The 25029-nt window shown below is 47.0% G+C and overlaps 1 protein-coding gene across 1 annotated transcript in view; it reads right to left on the minus strand.

Moving 5' to 3' along the window:
• CLCN6 (Cl-/H+ antiporter 6) overlaps nucleotides 1–25029 on the minus strand; it is a 39856-nt gene that overhangs the window by 13729 nt on the left and 1098 nt on the right. Inside the window, exons 3-14 of the mRNA XM_034407752.3 lie at nucleotides 23510–23575; nucleotides 19035–19100; nucleotides 17350–17416; nucleotides 16875–16981; nucleotides 15782–15908; nucleotides 15615–15682; nucleotides 12857–12915; nucleotides 10152–10284; nucleotides 9270–9383; nucleotides 7882–8048; nucleotides 5111–5243; nucleotides 2096–2225 (exon numbers count right to left, since the gene is read on the minus strand). Coding sequence (XP_034263643.1) covers nucleotides 2096–2225; nucleotides 5111–5243; nucleotides 7882–8048; nucleotides 9270–9383; nucleotides 10152–10284; nucleotides 12857–12915; nucleotides 15615–15682; nucleotides 15782–15908; nucleotides 16875–16981; nucleotides 17350–17416; nucleotides 19035–19100; nucleotides 23510–23575 — 1237 coding nt within the window. The remainder of the gene's footprint in view (nucleotides 1–2095; nucleotides 2226–5110; nucleotides 5244–7881; nucleotides 8049–9269; nucleotides 9384–10151; nucleotides 10285–12856; nucleotides 12916–15614; nucleotides 15683–15781; nucleotides 15909–16874; nucleotides 16982–17349; nucleotides 17417–19034; nucleotides 19101–23509; nucleotides 23576–25029) is intronic.

Here is a 25029-nt window from a genome sequence, read left to right on the forward strand (position 1 = left end):
GGACTGAGTACTAATAGATCCCATCTCCGCCCCCCACTCCTCCCCCGCCCTCCCCAGATGTCTTTGGTTTTAATGTCTGATTTTAACTTTATGTAACTGTAAGCTGCCCAGAGTTACCCTATAGCCGTGATGGCGAACCTATGGCACGCATGCCACAGGTGGCACATGGACCCATATCGGTGGGCACGTGAGCTCAGGTCTGACGCACATGTGCGGGCTGGCCAGCTGATTTTCGGGCCTTCTGGACCCACCAGAAGTAGGGAAACAGGCCATTTCCAGCCTCTGAAGGCCTCCGGGAGGATGGGAAAGGCTGTTTTTGCCCTCCCCAGGCTCCTAGGGAGGCTCTGGAGCCTGGGGAGAGCAAAAAACGGGCCTACCAGGCACACCGTGCCATCGCATGCCCAAAGCGGGGGGAGCACCGAGGGGGGGTTTCACGCGCATGCGTGGGGGGTAGGGTATATATAATTATGGGTGTGGGCACACACGCATGTGACCCCCCCCATATTTCCCCCGCTTTTGGCACGCGATGGCAAAAAGGTTAGCCATCGCTGCCCTATAGTAAGATGGGCGGCCAATAAATCGTATGGATGTTTGGATGTTTCCCCAAAAATAAGATCCGGTCTTAATTCTTTTTGGCCCCAAAATAAGCAGCAGGTCTTATTTTCAGGGGATGTCTTGCCCGCTTACCTTAGGACCACCGCAGCCAGGCCTCCCACGCCCTGACACCTGTCGTGCCGCTGCCCGACTTCTTCTACGGCTGCTCGCAGCTAGACATCGTGTGGCTCATGGCGCTGGTGCAGCTGCTTGCGGCAGGATGGTGTTCATGTTGTTGCGTGTGCGAGCGGCTACACTGGCGCGACGAGTCTCGCGGCATTGGGGGCATGGGAGGCTGGGTGCGGCGGTTCTAAGATAAGGAGATGCGGGGCGCAGCTTCACCCCTGCTTGATTTTTATGCCTGTGCCATCCCCCCTCATACAACCAGATGGTGAGCGGGGCTTAACTAGGATTTATTTTTCGGTTAGGGCTTATATTAGGCACAGGCATGAAAATCGGGCTAGGGTAGTGATGGCAAACCTTTTAGACACCAAGTGCCCAAACTGCATGCTCGCGCATGCGTGGACATGCATGGGAGGCGGGACATCGCAACACGGGCAGCACAGCAAGAGGTAAGATCTTTTTCTTTTGTGAGCTTGTTTCGTTGATTGTAGGGAAACAGAAGCTCACAAAAGAAATGCCACAGAGATCTGACCTGTGGCGACTGCGCATGTGCCAGCAGAGAAGGAAACAAAAAGTCTTTTTTCCTGCCAGAGAAACCAAGAAAGGATAAATTTAACTGCTAGCCAAGTACCACAGAGGCAGGGAAGGAGGACTTACAACCTGCGTAATTCCCCGTGTTTTCACACTCCTGTGTGAAACGTGAGAATTTTAGATGCCCTAAGTGTCAGGTTTCGATGCTATCTCAAAATAAATGAATTTCCAAACTGCCGATCTTTGAGGAAATTTTCTCTTTATTGAGCATAGCGATCTGTCCCTGGCTCTTTCGCGGTCAGTACTGACCTTTGCCCCCCCCAATCCCTCCCATTCCGATCCCCAATTCTCTGCGTCTCATTGGCTATCTTTCAAGCCACTTTCCTCATCCCTTCTCCGTCAGATCACAGGAATGTCTCCCTCCTCCCATCTCTGAGGAGACAGAATCTTCAAAGGGATTAAGTAGGCAAAAGTTCAAGCTTCTCCTCTCCTTATATAAGTCAGTGCTGGGACGCTGACACTAAGCGTGTGAACTGCCTGGAAGCTGTTGGCCACCTTGGGAGAATTTATTGACTCCTGAAGTGAATAAATTTACTTAATTCATTTAAGTAAATTTGCTTAATTCGTTTACTTAATTAAAAATGCACGTCCCTCAAGCCACGAATTCCGAGACCATGAAAACCCCAGTTCCCTGAATTTCATCTCAAGAGTAAACTTCTTCAAATTTCTAACCAAGACCCTCTGGAGCCACTGCCCAATCCAGCAAGGAAGGCAAGCAAGCATAAAAGCGCAGGAAATAGCCCATTCTTTTCCTCGCGGCTCCGGTATGAGGAGAGCTGGGACTCACCCTCCTGATGAAAGAGTTGCAAGATGGCCGACTCTTGAGGGTTGAAGAACAGAGTTGCCATGTCATTGTAAGTATTATTGTAACAGAAGAATGTCTTGATGCTTGAATTCACCTCCTCCGATGACGAATCCTTGGCAGAAACGAGCACTGTGTTTAACCCCGGTTACAAAATCATGTCAAGCATCTCTAAAAATTTACCTCCCAAGGTCCCTGAAAGGCTGCAACCTTTTAAGATGGCACCTTCTCTCGGGACCGTTCTGAGGTTTCCGTCTCTTTGGTTCCAATTTCAATATTTGGAAGCCTTGGTAGTACAGTGGTCTAAAGCACCCTGTTATTAACACAGTTGCCTGCAATTACTGCAGGTTCAAATCTTACCAGGCTCAAGGATGACTCAGCCTTCCATCCTTTCTAAGGTAGGTGAAATGAGGACCCAGTTTGTGGGGGCAATAAGCTGACTTTGTATAAATATACAAAAGTATGAAGGCTATTGCTTAACGCATTGTAAGCCACCCTGAGTCTCCGGGGAAGGGCGGCATATAAATCAAATTAAAATGATAATAATAATAATAATAATAATAATAATAATAATAATAATAATAATAATAATAATAATAATAATAATAAATATTTCCCCGCTAAGTGGAAATACAGGTAGTCCTTTACTTACAACGATTCATTTAGGGACCAAAGTTACAACAGCACTGGAAAAAAGTGACTTACGACGATTTTTCACACTTAATAACTGTTGCACCTGTCAGCTTTGGAAGCCATATTAGGCTGGAAGCTTCCATGCCGCCACCTTCTTGTGTGTGGGAAAGTAGGAGAGGGGATTTAGTAGAGGGAATGTAGTTAGACAAAATAGCATTTTTCCTTTCGGTCAAGGTCAGGGCGATCCTGCATCTGGAGAGGGAGTGGTTGGAGTGATGTCTCGAGATGGGACGGATGGTGATTGGAGCATGTGATGGACTGATGAGTGAGGGGATGGTTTTGGGAGTTTTGATTTACTGAAGGGAAACCTGGAACTCTGATTCGGTTTTTCCCAGATGTGCTAGTATACCTACTCTAATAAATGGAAGAAATGCTTGCCTCGGAGGTTTTAACTGGAGTTGGGGGTTTTCTGGAACGCTGACATTAGCACCCATTCGTGGCCAAAATTCAGACACTTGGCAACTGACTCACACATTTATGGCGGTCGCAGTGTCCCGGGAGGGGGGGTTCACGTGATCCCCTTTTCCGACCTCCTGACAAGCAAAATAAACCGTATGACTAACTTAACAACTTTACGGAGTCACTTACCGTATTTTTTGTACCATAAAATGAACCTTTTTCACCCCCTAAAAGGGGATGAAAATTTAGGTACGTCTTATACATCGAATGTAGCCTCGCCCACCCACTGGCCCCCACCCTTTGGCCTCTGCTTCCTTGCAAGCAAACAGCAAGAAAAAACAGCTCCTTTCAGCTTCAGCACAGCCTAATTAGCACAAGTTGATTGGATCGGCCTCCCGACTCTCAGCTGATTTGTGAAGGGCTTTGCTGCTTGCTGCAAAAATATAAATTGCTGGAGCAGATATTTTTTTTCCTTGTGCTAATCAAGCTATGCTGAAAATGAAAATGAAAGTAAAGCAGACTGTTTGCTGTTTGCTGCAAAGAGGCAAAATTGCTCAGAGGCAAAGGCAGAGGGAGATTTCTTTTTCTTCTTTTCCTCACCAAAAAAGGTAGGTGCATCTTATACTCCGAAAAATATGGTAACAACCGTTAAGGGGCTGCCCCTGAAGAGCATCCGGAAGCTCTGGCTGGTGCAAAATGCAGCGGCCCATCTGGTTTTGTGCAGACGTCGGTGTGCACATGAATCACCTCTGCTGCGGGAGCTGCATTGGTTGCCGATTTGCTTCCGGGTGCAATTCAAGGTGCTGGTTGTCACCTTTAAAGATCTTCATGGCTCGGGACCAGGTTAACTGAGGGACCGTCTCTTGCTGGTCACATCTACCTGACCCATCGGAGCGGGGAGGCAAGGAATGTTGCCGGTTCCGTCCCCTAAGGAGGTCCATCTGGTGGGATCCAGAAGAAGGGCCTTCTCTGTGGTGGCTCCCTCTCTCTGGAACATCATCCCTCCGGAAATTAGATTAGTCCTCACTCTTACTCTCTTTCAGAAGGCTCTGAAGACGCAGTTCTGCCAGAGGGCCTGGGGACCCCACAGCAAGATGGAGTCTATTAAATGGCTAGTATGAATGTGTGTTGTCACAGGGGTGGGCAATTATTTTATTATTTTCCTAATTTATTATTTTATTATCTTTCTTTTATAGGGTTTTGATATCCGTGAGTCGCCATGTGGGAGCAGGTCAATCAAATAAATAAAACCGTTGTCAAGAAAGGTTGCAAAATCCACTTAACGAATGTCTCACTTAGCAACAGACATTGTTGGGCTCGATCGTGGTCGTAAGGCGAGGACTTCCTCTAAGATAAAGGTATAAGTTCCCCTCGCACATAAGTGCTAGTCGTTCCCGACTCTAGGGGGTGGTGCTCATCTCTGTTTCAAAGCCGAAGAGCCAGCGCTGTCCGAAGACATCTCCGTGGTCATGTGGCCGGCATGACTCAACACCAAAGGCGCACGGAACGCTCTTAACTTCCCACCAAAGGTGGTCCCTATTTTTCTACCTGCATTTTTTTTACCTGCTTTCGAACTGCTAGGTTGGCAGAAGCTGGGACAAGGAACGGGAGCTCACCCCCATTACAGGGTACTCGGGATTCGAACCACTGAACTGTCGACCTTTCGATCGACAAGCTCAGTTTCTTAGCCACTGAGCCACCATGTCCCTTCCTCTATCTATCCTCTAAAAGGGAGTCCCCCCCCAAAGACCCCCAAGGACATTGGGTTTGTGATGGGGGGGCTCTACAATCGATTCCCGGGCGACCTTCAAAGGGTTTCAAACGGATTTTAAAACAACCCAGAGGTGACCCCAAGATGCACATCATCCATCTTTTGAGACGTGTCAGCACGAAACGCTCTCCGCTCACCTGCAGGCTGAAGGAGGAGGAGCTGTTGTCTCCGTGGCCAGTGGAAGAGAGTGGCCGGCATTCCCCAAGGAGCATCGAAGCGAAAAATATCACAAGCGTAGTTGTCAAGCACACCAAAAGGCTCTCTAGGACTCTGCAATCAACGCAAAGCACAACGAAAAACATGCGTGGTTTGGAACCCCACACCGATGTCGTGAAAAGTCACAGAGGCTGAGATACCCACCGCCCCGCCCTCCAGGTGAGCTAGGAGACCTGCTAGCGGAGCTGGCAGCAGAGTCGGACAGTGAGGAGGTTGGGGGAGGAGCATGGGCCAGTCCTGGGGGCTGGGGAAAGCTCAGACATGGGCTCTGCATTGGAGGTTAGACAGCAGGGAGGCAGAGGAACAGCTGGAGCCCGTTCCCAGTGTGCGCATGCGCAGAGCTGCCAGAAGACAAGACCAACTCAGAAAGCAGGGTCAACTCGGGAGTAAAGCCACACCTTGGAGGTGATCGGCCCCTCCCATAGGAAACAAAAGAGGAGCGAACGGGGAGGGGGCTTTTGCAGGATACAATTTGTTCGTTCCGTGACTCTGAGACACTCTGTGCCAAGTTTTGCCTTGTATTGCGTTTGGAAACAAGTTATGTGGCAGCTTGCCAAGCGAGATAAGGTCTGTGTTGATAAGTATTCCTCCAAAAGACTGTTTGGACAGGCCTTGCTGACTGTGAATGAAAGGAATTCACAGTCGTGTAAATAAAAGAGGTTTTGCCGGGACCGAGACTCTGCTTCCTGCTTTTTTAAGGGAGCCTAGGTTAGAACAGGACCCCAAAACCCTTGATTTGAGGTGCAGGTAGTCCTCGACCTAAGACCACAAGGGAGCCCAAAACCTCTGTTGTTAAGTGAGATTATTTATTATTTTTATTATTTTTATTATTTTATCATATTTGTATACCGCCCTACTCCCGGAGGACTCAGGTGAACAGCCAAGATAAAAATATGTTTGTTAAGTGTATTTTGCCCCGTTTTTATGACCTTTCTTGCCACCGTTGTTAAGCGAATCACTGTGTTTGTTAAGTTAGCCACCCGGTTGTGAAGTGAATCTGGCTTCCTCGTGGTGACTTCGCTTGCCAGAAGGTCGCCAAAAGGGGAAATCACGTGGGAGCTTGGGACACAGCGACGGCCGTAAATATGGGACCAGTTGCCGAGCGTCTGAATTTCGATCGCATGATCAAGGGGGAGGCTACAAAGGTTGCAACTGTGAAAAATGGTCCCAAGCCACTTTTTTTCAGTGCTGTAGTAACGTTGAGGGGTCACTAAATGAACTGTTGTAAGTCGAGGACTAACTGTACTGAACGTGTAGATGCACTGGTGATTTTTCTCCTCGTGGCGCCCAAGGCGACATGGGAATAAGTGTCCCTCGCACTTTCCCCCTGGTCCCCCCGTATACAGAAAACGAAGTACAGGCATCCTTGACTTACAACCATCTGTTTAATGACCTATCAAAGTTACAATGGCGCTGAAAAATGTGATATGACCATTTTAAACTTACAAACCACCGTCACGGGATCAAAATTCAGGCAACCGACTCATATTTATGACAGTTGCCCTGTTCAGCGATCCCCTTCGGCGACCTACTGGCAAACTCCGCGAGGAAGCCAGATTCGCTTAACAACCGTGTTATCAAGGTAAGGACTGCAGGGATTCACTTAACGACTGTGGCAAGGAGGGTCGTAAAATGGGGCAAAGCTCACCGAACTGTCTTTGCTCAACAACAGAAATTTGGGGCTCAATTGTGGTTGTAAGCTGAGGACTGCCTGTATAGCCCGCTTCCTCTTCACCCCAACACACCCTGGCACCCGAACAACAGCTATTGTCAAAAATGCCTTCTCCTGATTTACGCAGAATAAGAGTTGGGAGGGACCTTTGGAGGTCTTCTACTCCAACCCCCTGCTTAGGCAGGAAAGCCTATATCAGTGATGGCAAACCTTTTCGCCATCATGTGCCAAAAGCGGAGAGAGCGCAGAGGGGTCATGCACGCACGCACATGCCCACACCCATAATTCTATGTGTCCCCGCACGCACATGCTCGTGTGCCCCCCCGCACCCCTCCTGCTTTGGCCCGGTGGATCCAGTAGGCCCGTTTTTTTGCCCTCCCCAGGCTCCAGAAGCTTTCTAGGAGCCTGGGGAGGGCGAAAACAGCCTCCCCCCCCCCCCCCCCGAAGCCCTCTGGAGGCCAGAAATGGCCCATTTGCTGATTTCCTGTGGAACCGAAAGGCCCGTTTTTCACACTCCCCAAGTTATAGAGCCTTTCTAGGAGCCTAGGGAGGGCAAAAATGGCCTTCCCCACCCCCCTGGAGGCCCTCCGGAGTCTGGAAACAGCCTCTTTCCTGACTTCCAGTGGGCCCAGAAGACCTGAAAATCCATAGGTTCGCCATCATTGGCCCTATACCATTTCAGACAAGTGATTGTCCAGTCTCTTCTTAAAAACTTCCAGTGTTGGAGCATTCATAACTTCTGGAGGCCAGCTGTTCCACTGATTAATTGTTCACACTGTCAGGAAATTTCTCCTTAGTTCCAAGTTGCTTCTTTCCTTGATTAGTTTCCATCTGTTGCTTCTTGTCCCTCAGGGGCTTTGGAGAATAGGTGGACCCCCCCCCTTCTTTGGGGCAGCCCCTCAAATATTGGAACACTGCTATCATGTCTCCCCTAATCCTTCTTTTCATTATACTAGACATACCCAATTCCAGCAAATGTTACATGCAAAAACCTTCCAAACGCAGAAAAGGTCCCGGTACCTGACCAGTTTGGGTTTGGGGTGCACGTTCCTCATACGGTATTTGGCCAGCCTTTTGTTGATGCAGTTGAAGGTGGCCCCTAAGAGGCCCCCGCCGACCCCCATCAGGATGAAGAAACCCAAGTCCACGATGGTCCACAGGTGGCATTTTTTGTTAGACTCTGGACACTGGAGACGGAAGAGACAAGACAAAGAAAAGTGGTGCATGTTTCATGGCCGCAATCCAGCTTTCTCTAACCTGGGCCTGGAGACCTGCTGTTGTGGCTTGTCAGCCGCCGGCCCCTCCAGCAGCCGAATCAGAGGAGGAGGAGGTGGTGTGGGAGTCAGGTCAGCATCAAGGCAACCTGAGAGCTCCGAGGGGGAAGAGGGAATGGAGCTGTCAGAGAGGGAGACGGTTGTAGTCCGCCATGCGGAGCTGGCAGTGGAGTGAGGAGGTTGGAGAGGAACATGAAGTCTGGGGAAGGCCGGGACAAGGGCTCCGCGTTGGAGGCAGAGATGGGGCTGGGGCCGTCTGGGAGTGATGCGCGGACTCCGGAGCCTCCAGAGTCAGACAGCAGAGAGGCAGAGGAACAGGAGGAGCCTGTTCCTAGTGCGCGCATGCGCAGAGCTGCCAGAAGGCACGAACAGTTAAAACAAAAGGGACGACTCGGGAGTAAGGGCTGGAGATGATGGGCCCATAAGGCTTAAAAGAGGAGCAAAGGCATGTGGGCCCTTTGCAGGAAAGCAACGTTGTTAATTCTGTTCCCAGTCGGCATCTCTGTTTGATTCTGGAATCCGTGTGGCTTTGCCAAGTAGGTCTTTAGAAGAGTGTCAAGGGAGAGAAAGGTTGGCGATTATCCCGAAGGACTTTTTGCAACTAATTGGGACTCAGCTGTGAATGAACGTAATTCACAGCTGTTGCAATAAAAGAGGTTTTTGGGACTACTCATTTGTTTTAGTGACTCAGAAAGCCGAGGTCACAACAGAGTCAGAGGCGGAGCTTGGGCCGTCCGTCAGCCCTCAGATGGAGAGTCAATAGCCTTCAGGTCTGGAGGTGGCTGATGAGGAAGAGGAGGAACAGCTGGGTCCAGTGCCTGATGCACGGATGCACAGAAGGCAGAGGAGAGGAGAGCAGTGGAAATCTATGGGCCGGTCCTTGGGACAGAAGAGCCACTGCTGCTAGTGAAGCCCCACCCTAACTCTGGGGATAAAAGGCAGGGGGCAGAGATGAATAGATGTGGCAGGCAACTATTCATCTTCTGGACGGAGGGACCTGTTAGCCTGTGGTGAGAGAGAAACTTGTTGCCAGAAGGCTAAATTATTAGCCAAGGACATTTTTCTACACTGGTTTTAGGAAAACAGATGGTTTTCTAATCAAGGAAAAGAGATTCAAAGTCAAGTAAGGCCTACCTTGAACTCTCCAAAATTCAGCAACCCCGGTAACTGGAAAGACCCCCAGCTTCCAAACTGAATGCCGGAGCGGAAAAAGTTGAGCGTGAAGGTGGCGGACATGGAGCAGAACAGCTGGAAGGAAAAGACATACAAATTCAGGTCATTCCCAGGATCTGTGTGGGTAATTTTCGAGGTCCCAAAGCTTGCCTACAGGTAGTCCTCGTTTAGTGACTGTTTGAGGTTACAACAGCACTGAAAAAAAAAAAACTTATGACCGTTTTTCACTCTTATAACCGTTGTGGCCTCTATTCATGGCCACGTGGTCAAAATTCGGACGCTTGGCAACTGACTCATATTTATGACGGTTTGAGTGTTATTTTGGGTGTTTATTATGGGAGTATTTGTCTTTTAATTCGCGGGCCAAATTTTATATATTCGATTTTAATTGGTTTTAAATTTCATAAATCTATGTGTTTTAATATGGCTGTACACCGCCCTGAGTCCTTCGGGAGAAGGACGGTATAGAAATCTAATAAACTTCAAACTTCAAACTTCAGTGTGATCCCCTTTTGCGACTTTCTGACAAGCAAAGTCCACGGGAGAAGCCAGATTTCACTCGTCCACGGTGTTACTAACTTAAACAACTGCCAAGATCCATGGAACAACTGTGGCAAGAAATGTCGTAAAATAGGAACAAAATATTCCACCTCGCTTAGCTTTGCAAAAATTTCGGGGCTCCATTGCGGTCGTAGGTTGAGGACTGCCTGGCTATGCCGTGTTCAGAGCTAAAAGGCCTGCCGAGAGCCCTCAAGGGAACACACAAACATGGGGACGGCAGGGGTCTCGCATCCTGACCCACCAGCCAGACCCACGAGGGCCAAGCTGAGAGTTTGGTCTCACCACTTTCCACGTGAGGCCCTGGTTCCAAAAGGAGGAGCCTTCTTCCAGGCTGAAAAGCGTCCCTCCGATGGGCGCCCCGAAGGCTGCGGAGACTCCAGCAGCCGCACCAGCAGAAACGAAATCTCTTTTGTCCCTAAGAGAGGGGGGGGAAAAAAAAAAACAGGAGGTGCCTGAGGCAGAAAGAACGAACACGGGAGGCAGCATTGTATTTTCCACACCCCCATTGGGGAAGGGCAACGGCAATCATATTTTTCGGACTATAAGATGCACCGGAGTATAAGACGCATAAGATTTCGAAGAGGTAAACAAGAAAAAAAAAAGTTTTTGCCCTCCCCGGCCCCCAGGAGCACTCTGGAGGCCTTCCAAACTCTCTGGGCGTCCCGTTTTTCGCAAAAACGGGACGCACAGAGGGTTTGGGAGGCCTGCAGAGTGCTCCTGGGGGCTGGGGAGGGCAAAAGCGCAACGCGTGGAGGGGTTTGGGAGGCCAAAAGCGGGCCCGTTTTTCACAAAAATGCAGTGCACAGAGGGTTTGGGAGGCCTGCAGAGTGCTCCTGGGGACTGGGGAGGGCAAAAATGCCTTTTTTTGCAAAAAAACAGGCCCATTTTTGGCCACCCAACCCCCCCCCCCGCCCCACGCTTTGCATTTTTGCCCTTCCCAGCCCCCAGGAGCACTCTGCAGGCCTCCCAAACCCTCTGCAGGCCCCGTTTTTACGAAAAATGGGCCTGTTTTTGATGAAAACGGGACACACAGGGCGGGGTTTCAGGAGGCCCAAAATGGCTGTACTCAGCGTATAAGATGTACCAACATTTCCACCCTCTTTTAGGGAGGGAAAAAGTGTGTCTTATACTCCGAAAAGTACGATACATTAAGTGGCTCACAGAATATAGAATAACAAGGTAAGCAAGGATCTTGAAAGTCTCCTAAATTCAACCCCTTGCTCAAGCAGGAGACCGTATACCACTCTGGACAAATAATTGACCAATCAATGAATCGAAAAAGACCCAGGGGGAAGTCCTAGTGAGACACAGATGGTTAAAACTATCCTTCTCAGAATTTCTTACTGCCCATGCTGGCTGGAAGCTAAACCATGGTCTGCTTAGTGATGGTCTGTCAGGAAAGCTCTAGCTGGCTACCTGTACTGAGCCAGTTTACTGAGCCAAGGCTTATAGTGCAAAACGTCACACAGCAATGAAGGCAAATTAGATTCTCAGAGTAGCAAATATGGCCTTCGATTCAGATCTGGATGGTTTTAAAAGGGGTTTTGAAAAGGAGTTCCTCCATAGTTCACAGTCACAACCTGTTAGGGACCCTCGAAAATACCAAGGGAGGAAAAAAATTGCAGTTGGACTTACTCACCATGGACTAGCTGGAGACTTTTTAAAAAGCTGGTGTCACCACTTCAAGCTGCATTGACTCTAGTGCTGACATAAGAAGGAGAAGTGGAGGCGTCTGGAAAGGGACGTTTGACTTTTCACCTACTTATTTTCCCTGGAGATAATATCCCCTAGGAGATGGGATGGGAGGGGGGAAATTCCTTTGATCTGGAGGAGTAGATTAGGGGTAGAATGACTTGGAGGATGGCCAATGAGTGCAGGGGAGTGGGGAACGGAAAGGGAGGGTTTTGGGTCTGGAAGTCAGTGTTGGCTTCGATGGAGCCGGGTGTAGAATGTCGTGCTTAATAAATAGGAGTTTTCCTTCAAAGACTTTGTTTGAAATGCAATTTATTTGAGACGACCTCAAAGCCTGACAGCTGAGCAGATTTCAGAGTTAGAAATTTTAAAAGAAGAGGAAAATAAATACCGTGTTTCTCCAAAAACACGACCTACCCCGAAAGTAAGCCCTAGCTTGATTGTTACACATGTGCCCAATATAGGCCCTACCCCCCCAAATTAGCCGAGATCCTGCCTACCCCGGGGTGCAGGGGGTGGGGTGCAAGAGGTGGGTGCAGGGTGCACAGGTAAAAATTAAGCTAGGGTGGGGATGCGGGGTGGTGAAGCTGCCCTACTTACCAGGCCTCACACATCCCACACATCCCCTTCTTCTGTGGCCACTTGCGTGTGTCACCCCCGGCCTCTGTTTCACTGTCAGAGGCTTCCGGAAAGCTGATAATAGAGCTCCAGATCAATCCGGGGCTCTGTTACCAGCTGCAGAGGGTTTTCTGGAAGGCCTCTGAAGGCGAAATGGAAGCCAAGGCAGGGGGGCAAAGCATGCATCAATCCGGAGCCCGTTTCTCAGCTGCAGAGGGACTTCCGGAAGGCTCTAACGGCGAAACGGAAGCCAGGGGTAACGCGTGCGAGCGACAGCAAGTGGCCGCAGAAGTGGGCCGGCAGCGGGCTCCTGTTGGCCAGAGCTGTTGGTGCCGCCACCACAAGATGAGTCAGTAATTAGACCCCCCCGAAAAGAAGCCCTAGCCATTTTTTCAGGCGTCAAAAGAAAATAAGACCGGGTCTTCTTTTCGAGGAAACACGGGAGCTTCTCCATCTATGGGTTGACAGTTGTTGTCTGATAGCTGATTGGCAGCCAATAACGAAGGCAGCCGTTGATGAGAGGGTGCAATTGCTTCTCTAAAAGAGACACCACATAGCAACACCATCCCACAGCAAAACATGATTAAATTTTCACCACTGGGCAAACAGCAAATCTGAAAACACATCCTTCTCCTACACATAGAGCCATGCCTTCTCCACTCAAGGAGCCACCATACCTGTCACTTCGGAAATAGGGGAAATTAAACTGGATTTTCCTTAAAGAGATACTCTGGAACTGCACAACAAAAAAGAGAGAGAGAAGGAAAAGTAAGTGAATGTTGAAGGATAATTGTGGATTTGCCAAGTTATTTACATATATATATATACATATCCCACATGTTGGGGTAGACCAGGTGCCTTGATAGAAAAACACTTAATCTCTCCCCTGGCTCAAGTTGATGAAGGGAGGAGAACTTGTGGCTCAGAGGTTAATACAACTGCCTAATATGCAGGCAGCCCAAGTTCGAATCCGAGTAAGAATATGGCTAGCTGATGAGAGCTAAATAGATAGACCATCACGATCTCTGGAACGTTTAAAAGTTTAAAATTTTTTATTTAGGGAAGGGAGAGAAAGAGGCAACACACAATGGGGAAGGAGGCAGGGGAAAGTGCATTGTCATCGGTCAGCATGACTAAGGCAGAAAAAAAGATAATTACAGGAGGAAGGCAAGGGCGTGGGCCTGTTACACGCGCAATGACTAAATTGATTTTATACTCTGATGAAGTCGGTAGGGGCCGACGAAAGCTTAGCACAAGTTTTAAAATAAAAAATTTTAAACTTTTAAACGTTCCGGATGTTCATGATGTCTATCGCGAACTTTAAACGTTTGTGATGTCTATCGCCTCTTATATATATATATACATACACACACACACACACACACATATATATATAAAAAAACACCAGACAAAATTCACAGGGAGTGATACTACACAGGTAGTCATCGACTTACAACAGCTCATTTAGTGACCGTTCAAGGTGACAACGGCAGTGAAAAAAAGGGACTTACGACCGTTGTTCAACACTCACGACCGTTGCAGCATCCCCGTGGTCATGAGACGCTTGGCCACTGACTCGTATTTATGATGGTTGCAGAGTCCCAGGGTCATGTGATCCCCTTTTGTGACCGTCTGACAAGCCCAAGTCAACAGGTAAGCCAGATTCGTTTAACAACCGTGTGACTAATCTAACAGCTGCACGGATTCACTTAATGACGGCCGTAAAACAGGTCATTTTAGGCAAAACAGGTCGTAAAATAGGGCGAAGCTTACTTAACGAATGTCTCACTTAGCAACAGAACTTTTTGGCTCAATGGCGGTCGTAAGTGGAGGACTACCTGTAATTATCTGAAGTGTCTGTTTTTTCTTTTGGAAAGAAAAACCCCAAAAGGCGATGAACTCTTCTTAATCTCACAACTGTAAAACCAGACACAAAGACAGACCTCTGGGACCCAGGTATCGGCGCTTGTTCTAGGTTGGCCAAATTCTGAAAAATGCAGGTTAGCAAAACTGGGATTTTCCTGTCAGAAATCTTTGCCTCAAGTGAAAACCTTGGAAAGCGTTAACTAAAACTCAGCTTTTTTTTATCTTGCATTGGAACACACCAAGCACAGATCCAGAGAAGCATTTTTGAAAAAAACATTTAAAAAAAAATTATTATATTTTTATTGTTAAAGAATAACAGAAAGGAGAAAAAAAAGAAAGAAAAATCAATACAAAAATCAATAGTAAGGAAAGAAAATTTTTTTCCCCCCAACGTGCTATACAAACGGAAAGGAAGTTTTAGGAAATTGAAGTCTTGAAAAAAACATTTCTGCCTGAGAGAAAAATGAATTATTCCTGTAAAAATTAAAAAACCTAAGCAACTCCATATTTAACCTTTATATAACATGCTTTATATAACTGTTTTATATAACCTGAGTTTGGCTCTCCAGCATTAATCAGAATAGGACATGGGTAAGCATTTTGTTCTGGGAAACGGAACTGTGACTAAAAATAAGGGAACTGTGACTCCTTGGTTTTGAGGAAATAGATGTTTTGGTACATTCTAAGTTGGGTCAGGTTGACCTAAGTCAGAGGTGGGCAAATGTGGCTCTTTTACAACCGGTGGACTTCAACTCCCAGAATTCCGGAGACAGCCAAGCTTGGCTGTCTCAGGAATTCTGGGAGTTGAAGTCCACCGGTTGTAAAAGAGCCACATTTGCCCATCCTTGACCTAAGTTCTATTGAAAAAGAGGAAGAGACGTATTTTTGGAGAGGAATTTTGGAGGGGAACTCCAGGGTGGGAACATGTGAATGAAAGCCAAAATGTTATGTAACATACAAAAACAATATCTGGTGGGGGCATTCTAATTGTTTTGCTGATTGTCTGAAATAGATCTATATTAGTCTCCCAAAAGGCAGCAAAATGCTTGCTTGCTGTCTGAAGAAGCCTAGGATAGTGGATGTGATTTCACTGAGTTATGGCTGCAAGTTGAGAAACTTGGTTTACGTAGGAAAATACCCGGTTGAGGAAAAATACACACAAAAACCTACGATAAGAGAAGAAAGCAAATACTTAGCCTCTACGGGAAGGGAACATATGGTAAGGGTGTGGCTAACTGATTAGGACCAATCAGTCCGAAATAGATCTATATTAGTCTCCCAAAAGGCAGCAAAATGCTTGCTTGCTGTCTGAAGAAGCCTAGGATAGTGGATGTGATTTCACTGAGTTATGGCTGCAAGTTGAGAAACTTGGTTTAGGTAGGAAAATACCCGGTTGAAGAAAAATACACATATATACATATACGTACATACATACATACATATATACATACATATATAATAAATCTACTTTTTACTTGTTCATAGTCTCTGTTTCACTTTTTATGAGGTTTGCTGTTTTTTAAAAATCTCACACTGCCCCATTGGGACGAGCTTAGCACTCGCGCTCACCTGAGGTAGGCCAGCCCCGACGATAGCGCCACTGTGGATCATGGGGCCTTCCTTCCCTACAAAAAGACCTGGGAGAAAAGATACGTCTGGTTACGGGAAAACCCAGCTACCTTCCCAGCGCCAGAAAGAACAAGGACCGAGAATGAGCGACGGTTTTGGGGCGTTACCTCCAGCCACGCTGCAAAGGACCCCCAGGGCTTTGCAGATCAGAGTCCGAAGACGTACGATCCCGGGGACCTTGACTCCGTTCAGGTAACACTTGATCTCTGGAATCCCAGATCCGGCAGCTACTGGCTGGAAAGGAAGGCACAACACAGGACGTTTATAAAATGATTTACAGACGGCGTTTTTCACCCACAAGGTTGGCAAAGATGTTTAAGGATAATTCTGCTAAATGTTGGAAATGTCATCAGGCACCAGGCTCGTACTGTCATATGTGGTGGACATGCCCCAAAGTCAAAAAATACTGGAGAAAAGTACATATGTGGTTGGGGAAAAAAAAATGATAAAACAACAATATAGATTTAAAATCAGAAATATTCTTGTTTTGGGCAGCTTACCGGAAAAAATATAATAAAGGGAATACATGTTTAATTTTACATGTCTTAACCGCAGCTAGAAGCTTCTTCAGCACTGACAGGTTAGTGGGGAATGGAGCTGAAGAAGCTTCTTGGATGGGAAGTGAAACATCTTCAAAAGAAAAAAAACCAAGAAAATCCAGTTTGCCTCCTGAAAAAGCATTTTTGGGTCAGGGGTGAAATGCTACCGGTTCGGGCGAATAGGTAGTAAAAAATGCTTTTAAAAATTTTTTTTTTAAAAAGGTCAGCCACGCCCACTGTCACATGACCCAACGAGCCTGTAGTACAGTGGACTAAAGCACTGTTATTAACATCAAGCTTTCTGCAATTACTGCAGGCTCAAAGTTGACTCAGCCTTCCATCCTTTCTAAGGTAGGTGAAATGAGGACCCAGATTGTGGGGGCAATAAACTGACTTTGTATAAATATACAAAAGTATGAAGGCTATTGCTTAACGCACTGTAAGCCGCCCTGAGTCTCCAGAGAAGGGCGGCATATAAATTAAAGCCAAAAAAAAAACAAAAACAAGCCACGCCCACCAAGCCACACCCACCAAACCGGTAGCAACAAATTTTTGTATTTCACCACTGCTTTGGATCAACCACCATCTGAGAATCTCTACAGACAGATTGTTGATTGTAAATCTATTCCTTGTGAACGGAGAACCAGAAGAGAAGCCTTACCTGGATTAAGACAAAGAGGCTGGCCAGGAAGATGAAGGTGAGGTTGAAGCCCAACAGCTCCAGCAGAGAGATGGCCAGGCAACCTTTCTCGCTGCAGTCCTCCACCGCTGCAGAGACGGAGTCAAGGAAAGGAAGGAAGAAGCACCAAGTGATGTTCATGAAAAAGTACCTGGCTTAAGAGCAAGGTAACAACGCCTGACTAGGTGGGCTCAGTGGCTAAGACACTGAGCTTCTCGATCAGAAAAATCGGCAGTTTGGCGGTTCGAATCCCTAGTACAGGTCTCCTGCGTGAGGGGGGTTGGACTATATGACCTCCAAGGTCCCTTCCGTGACTGTTACCGTTACTGTAATTGTTTTGCCCCAAGCACTGGGCCCTGCCCAAGGCCAGCAGGATTCCTCTAACGGGACGATTGGCGTTCTCTCTCTCTCTCTCCTGTCAACTTTCAAGACCCACCATTCAAACTAGAAAAGATACAGTTCTGAACCACGTGGAATTTGATTCTGGTGAAGAGGTGGACGAAAAAGTCTACAAAAAGGCCCACCTGCAGAGGGAGGAAGGAACAAGGCAATTTAAAACAACAACAACAACGATACAACTTCATTTAGTGACTGTTCAAAGTTACAAAAGTTAAGAGTGCCGGCTGCCAGCAGTTTGGCAGTTCGAATCTCACCGGCTCAAGGTGGACTCAGCCTTCCGTCCTTCCAAGGTGGGTAAAACGAGGACCCAGATTGTTTGGGGGCAAGAGGCTGACTCTGTAAACCGCTTAGAGAGGCTGTGAAGCACTATGAAGCGGTATATAAGTCTAAGCGTCCTTCCTTCCTTCCTTCCTTTCTCCTTCCCTCCCTCCCTATGGTTAGAATACAGCATTGCAGGCTGACTCTGCCCACTGCCAGCAGTTCAATTCTGACCAGCTCAAGGTTGACTCAGCCTTCCATCCTTCTGAGGTCGGTAAAACAAGGACCCAGATTGTTGGGGGCAAGAGGCTGGCTCTTGTAAACCGCTTAGAGAGGGCTGGGAAGCACTGTGAAGTGGTATATAAGTCTAAGTGCTATTGCTATCTTCCTTCCTTCCATTCTTCTCTCATTGTCTTCCTTATTCCTTCCTTCCTTCCCTCCCTCCCTCCCAATGGTTAGAATAAAATATTGCAGGCTAACTCTGCCCACCACCTGGAGTTCAATCCTGACCGGTTCAAGGTTAACACAGCCTTCCGTCCTTCCAAGGACCCAGATTGTTGGGGGCAAGAGGCTGACACTATAAACCGCTTAGAGAGGGCTGCAAAACACTGTGAAGCGGTATATAAGTCTAAGTGCTATTGCCTTCCCTTCCTTCCTTCCTTCCTTCCTTCCCTTCCCTTCCCTTCCCTTCCCTTCACTTCCTTCTGCATCCTGGTTAGAATGCAGTACTGCAAGCTAACTCTGCCCACAGTCTGAAGTTCAATCCTGACTGGCTCAATGTTGACTCAGCCTTCCATCCTTCCAAAGTCGGTAAAATGAGGACCCAGATTTTTGGGGGCGACTCTGTAAACCGCTTAGAGAGGGCTGTGCTCAGAGGTGGTATTCAGCCGGTTCGGATTGATTCAGGCGAACCGGTAGTGGAAATCACCCGGGTTCTATGCTGTCTTATTTAGGCACGTTTTTGAAGCCAGAAAAGTCATCAAATGGGGGCAAAAACAAAACTTTAACAAATGCCTCACTTAGCAGCATGAATCTTTGGGCTCAGTTGTGGTCGTAAGTCGAGGATTACGTGCCTGTTTTCTACTGTCTTATGTTAGCAACTGCACACTAAGGAAAAGATAAGAAGAGCCTTGGTGGCGCAGCAGATTAAAGTACTGTTAAGTAACACCAGCTGCCTGCAATTACTGCAAGTTCGAATCTCACCAGGCTCAAGGTTGACTCAGCCTTCCATCCTTCCGAGGTAGGTAAAATGAGGACCCGGATTGTGTGGGCAATAAGCTGACTTTGTATAAAAAAGAACATCGCTGGGGGGGGGGGCAAAAGCCCTACTGAGCAGGTATATACAAAAGGATGAAGGCTATAGCTTAACGCATTGTAAGCCGCCCTGAGTCTCCGGAGAAGGGCGGCATATAAATCGAAGCAATCAATAAAATAAATCAATAAAAGAGCGTGTCTATCTCGGAGCAGACAGCACTCGCGGCTTACCATCCCCGTGCAAACTCCGATGGCAAAAACCATCATCCACTTCACCGCTTCATAGCGCTGGCCTTTCTGAAAGGGAGAAAGACAAAGGCAAACATCAGGTTTCTAGATCTCATGGATGCTTTTGGGAAGATGCGATAGCTTAAATAACTTGTTTAAACAAATGGCCATATGCTTCATTTTTTTAAAAAAAGAAACGATTTAAAATCGATGCTTTTTCTTTTTTTTTTTATTGAAAAGTTTTACAAAGAAAATCCCCCCCATTCCCCCCCCTCCCCCCCAGACTTCCCAGAGTAAAATACAGGGTATTTCAATTAACAATCATAAGCTAAATTAGCCTAACTATTCTTAAACTACCTATTCTCCACCTGAAACCTTAACTCCACTATGGATAACATGATACTTCTAAAATAAAGTTTAACATTCATTCATAAACTATTTGATATTTTCTTATCTGATACTTATTTTGCATATAACCAATCCATCTTCTCCATTCCGATATGTATCTTTCTTGTGTATAGTCCTTCAAATATGCTGAAATCTTCACCATTTCCGCTAAATTCGCTACTTTCAATGTCCATTCTTCAATAGTAGGCAGAATCCTTCTTCCAATATTGTGCTACCAACAGTCTAGCTGCTGGCTTTTTTTTTTTTCCAAGAGGCAACCAGACTTTTATTGTTTTTTCTCTTGAAGACGTTTCGCTTCTCATCCAAGAAGCTTCTTCACCTCTGACTGAGTGGTGGGGAATAATGGAAGGATTTATGCTCCTTGCAGACAGCTGGTCATTGGCATTCTTTGACAGCAGGCCTGTCAAACTGGCGGATGCCTCACGCACAGGCCACGCCCACCCCGGGCTCCGCATAGACAAAAAATCCATGGCGATACATCCCAAAACGTCACGCGACACGATCGAGTTTGACACCCGTGTTTTAAAAGAGTCGTTGAGGCCACTTGGAGGTTTGTCTGTGTCCTCAGGGTCACCCGAGGGGTGCAAATGGTTCCTGCAGCCTACGATTTTTCCGGAAATCCGCTCATACCTCCCACAAGATTGGAAGGGCGTTCATCCCAAATGGTATAGCTAAAAGTCTATGGAGAATTCCCAGTCATCCAGATCATGGTTGTGTTGTGTCCCAGGCCCACGTAGTTAACATTAAATGCAAAACACAGTTCCAAGAAACAAACAGATTTTATTAAAACAGCTGAGAATTAACTCATTCTCAGCGTCTTCCAAATTAAATGAAAGCAAAGTTCTCAAAACACCATTCTTCAGTCTAATCACCAACCTTGGTATAATTAGGCAAACTGCCAAAGGCATCTCTTGGCAAAAGTTCAGAAGCAGAAGACGCCAACAAGAGATAAGCGCAGCAAGACTATCAACGTTGTTTTCCGGCAAACAGCCCAAGAGCCGTTGCTGGTCTTTTTAAGCCTTATGGGAGGGGCCAATCATCTCTTGGCCTTACTCCTGAGTCGTCCTCTTTGCTGCAGCTGCTCTTGCCTTCTGGCAGCTCTTCTCATGCGTGCACTAGGAACAGGCTCCTCCTGTTCCTCTGCCTCTCTGATGTCAGCCTCTGGAGGCTCCGGAGTCCACACATCACTCCCCGATGGCCCTGGCCCCATCTCTGCCTCCGACGCAGAGCCCTCATCCGGGCCTTCCCCAGACTCCAGGACTGGCCCATGTTCTTCCTCAGCCTCCTCATTGTCTGACTCCACTGACAGCTTCGTAGGCTGCTGGCAGACCACAACAGGTTGTCCCAAAGATCCTTTTTCTGAGAATCTCTTTTCTGGACACCCTTCGAACGGTGTGGGAGGTATGAATGGATTTCCAGAAAAATTCCAGAAAAATTGCAGATTAAAGGAACCACTTGCACTACTCAGGTGACCCTGAGGACACAGACAAACCTCCAAGTAGCCTCAAGGGCTCTCTTAAAAGGATGGAAATGACCAGCTGTCTGCCAAGGAGTATAAATCCTTCCCTTCCCCACCATCATCCGGTCAGAGCCGAAGAAGCTTCTTGGATGAGAAGCGAAACGTCTTAAAAAGAAAAAACAAGAAAGTCCAGTTGCCTCTTGACAAAAAAGCACCTTTGGGACAAGCGTGACTGGATGACGGAGAATCTCTGCAGACGTTTAAACCCAGAATTGTGTGTTTCACTTTCAGCTCCAAATTGTGCTCAGAGCATTTTGATAACCGCTTTGTGCCAATCGATGGTCTGAGTGCTTTTCCTTCAATCAACATTCCCCAGGCAAAGGTCGAACGGGGCACCTGGGGGCGTGGATGATAAAAGCTACACGTTGGTCAAATCCACGCCGAAACACACAGTTCAACTTTGGAAGTGCTTGCAATCAGACGTTCCAACTCAGCCTCATCCGCAAAGATAAGATTACCGTATTTTTCGGAGTATAAGACGCACCTACCTTTTTGGGTGAGGAAAAAAAGAAAAAGAAATCTCCCTCTGCCTCTGAGCAGTTTTGCCTCCTTGCAACGAACAGCCTGCTTTACTTTCAGTTTCGTTTTCAGCGTAGCTTGATTAGCACAAGGAAAAAAAAAAATCTGCTCCAACAATTTACCTCTTTGCAGCAAGCAGCAGAGCCCTGCGCAAAACAGCTGAGAGCAAATCAGCTGAGAGTCGGGAGGCCGATCCAATCAACTTGTGCTAATGAGGTTGTGCTGAAGCTGAAAGGAACTGTTTTTCCTTGCTGTTTGCTTGCAAGGAGGTAACTGCTGGGAGGCAGAGGCCAAAGGGTGGGGGCCAGTGGGTGGGCGGGGCTACATTCGGTGTATAAGACGCACCTAAATTTTCACCCCCTTTTAGGGGGGAAAAAGGTGCGTTTTTTACTGTGAAAAATATGGTAGTTTACAAAGGGAAAAACTATCAACAGCAACCAATGTTGATAGATTCCCAGACCCGTAAACCTTAGCAATTTACTAATAGAAACACACACATTGTTCTATACATGTGGTCCCCAACTTACAACGGTTCATTTAGTGACCGATCAAAGTTTCAACGGCTCGGGAAAAAAGTGACTTATGACTGTTTTTCACAACATCCCCATGGTCACGTGATCAGAATTCAGACACTTCGGCAACTGACTCGTACTTATGACAGCTGCAGCGTCCCGGGATCCCGCGATCTGCCTTGCGCAACCTTCTCACAAGCAAAGTCAGCGGGGAAGCCAGATTCACTTAACAGACGTGTTATTAATTTAAGAACGGCAGTATTCACCTGACAAACCGAGTCAAGAAAGGTCGCAAAGTTCACTTAACAAATGTCTCACTTAGCAACAGAAATGTTGGGCTCAGTTGTGGTCGTAAGTCGAGGACTCCCTGTAATTACTCTTGCTCTTTAGCTACTCACTGGATGGAGAATATGGATAGAAGCATGCATTTGAAACGTAGAGTACCTCTCACAGTAAATGTCAGGATTCCAAGTAACACCCCCAACGAAAGAAAACTCCGAGGTTAGGCATTCCTCAAAGTTCCATTTTATTAGAGATGGCATATTGGCACATCTGGGAAAACCCGAATCTGAAAGCTTCCAGGTTTTCCCCACCCAAAAGAAAGTTCAGGTCCCTGTACCAGCACCCACATGTCCATCACATGGTCCAATCAATGCACCGTCCCAACTGGAGATGCTTCCCAGTCACACCCCTCCAGGTGCAGGGCAGAGTGGCCTTGACTCTTGGAGAAAGGAATGTTATTTTGACTACATATCTCCCCAGCTCCATACAATCCCCCCTCCCAGTTTCCCACAGCATTAATTGTGGCAGGCCTGCAGATGGCTTCCAGATCTGACAGCAGTGGTGAAATGTAAAATTTGTTACTACCGGTTCTGTGGGCGTAGCTTGGTGGGGGTGGGGGTAATGTGACTGGGTGGGCGTGGCCAACTTTTTTTTTTTTTTAACTTTTAAAAACATTTTTTCTACAACCTCTTCGGCCCAAGAGGTTGTAAAAAAAATGCTTTTAAAAGCCTCTGCCGATCAGGCAACTCATCTGGGATCATCAGAGGCTTATAAAAGAAAAAAAAAAGCCTTGGCCTCTGCCCTCAGAGGCTTTTAAGAGCATTTTTTTACAACCTCTGTCGAAGAGGTTGTAGAAAAAATGCTTTTAAAAGCCTCTGATGATCCCAGCTGAGCCGCACAATCAGAGGCTTTTTTTTTTTACTTTTAAAAGCATTTTTTCAGCCGAAGAGGTTGTAGAAACAATGTTTTTTTTTTAAAAAAAGCCTCTGATGATTGCACAGCTCAGCTGGGCATGGGAGGGGCAGGGATTTTTGCTACCGGTTCTCCAAATCGCCTGCCACTATCGCTACCGGATCGGGCGATCCGGTCCGAACTGGGAACATTTCACCCCTGCCTGACAGTAACATTAATACGCTTTGAAGCAAATTCAAATATTCCTCTATTCCCAGGAACGCAAGCCCCCTTTCACAATTTGATTTACTAAACCCACTGCGATCAAGACTCCTGTTACGTCTTACCTTGTTATCGAGGCTTTCTAGGACTTCCAAGTACGGTTCATTGAGGCACCGATCATAATCCAAACTCTGGAGAGGAGAAACGAAATGCCAATATTTTCAGAAAGGCTGACGAGCAGGCTACTTTAAGCAAAAGCCATTTCATGCGATAGTTGGATCCACACCTCACACTACAGGTAGTCCCCGACTTACCACAGTTCGTTTAGTGAGTGACCGTTCAATGTTACAACAGCACTGAAAAAAATCACATAGGGGCCATTTTTCACACTTACAACCACTGCAGCATTCCCACGTTCAAGGGACGTTGGGCAACCGACTCATATTTATGACAGGTGCAGTATCCCGGGGTCACATGATCCCCTTTTGAAACCTTCTGACAAGGAAAGTCAACGGGAAAACCAGATTCACTTAACAACGGCAAGTGGTTCATTTAACATCTGGGGCAAGGAAGGTCGTAAAATGGCGCAAAACTCACTTAACAAATGTTTTGCTGAGCAACAAAAATTAGGGGCTCAATTATGACTTGTCGTCGTAAGTTGAGGACTGTATGTCAAACTCCATAATCCTCAAACTATCCACCACATTGTGTCCTAATGTCCATCAAGAGTTTACACCGGCCCAATGTCTGATTTTTTTCAACATACACCACCCTGTCCTTAAATGGCTGGGTGGACTGGACATGAACATTTGAACTACTATAAGTCCATGTATTTGCCATACGCTAAATAAATAAATCCATAATCCTATGAAAAACTACCCTGTTTCCTCCAAAAGAAGACATCCCCTGATAAATAAGCCCAATGGGGCTTTTGAGTGCATGGCAATAAGGCCAAGCGCTTATTTCAGGGTTCATAAAAATATAAGACAGGGTCTTATTTTCAGGAAAACATGGTAGTTGAACCTAATTCATCAACCCTAATTTTGAGTGCTGCAAGAAGTTGGCTGCTAAGTAAAGAAAGCCACCCTCTCCGGAGTAACTGAAAATGCCACCTTAAAATCACTTTAAAGGTGACTAAACCTACTTGTCCAAGCCATTTTCTTTCCAGCTGTACAAAAGAAATTTGCTATTCTTTCAGGCTGTGTTGTTTTGACCCTCCTGTCCTGCCTATGTTCCCGGGGGTTTCTTTGTGGTCTCCTTTCCAAGGATACTCAACTCTGACCTCGCTTAGTTTCCCAACATCGATTGAAGTCGCAGAGTTTGGCCAAAAAAGGCTCATTTAGAAGAGACCTACTCGGGAATGAAACAGCTTTGGGCAACTAGGTAAAGGTTCCCCGCGCACATATGTGCTAGTCGTTCCCGACTCTAGGAGCCGGTGCTCATCTCCGTTTCAAAGCCGAAGAGCCAGCGCTGTCGGAAGACGTCTCCGTGGTCAGGTGGCCGGCATGACTCAACGCCAAAGGCGCATGGAATGCTGTTCCCTTCCCACCAAACGTGGTCTCTATTTTTCTACTTGCATTTTTTTTATGTGCTTTCGAACTGCTAGATTGGCAGAAGCTGGGGCAAGCCACGGGAGCTCACCCCG

The sequence above is a fragment of the Pantherophis guttatus genome, chromosome 15, assembly GCF_059756535.1.
Source record: "Pantherophis guttatus breed Tessera chromosome 15, ASM5975653v1, whole genome shotgun sequence".
In the NCBI taxonomy this organism is placed as follows: Eukaryota; Metazoa; Chordata; class Lepidosauria; order Squamata; family Colubridae; genus Pantherophis; species Pantherophis guttatus.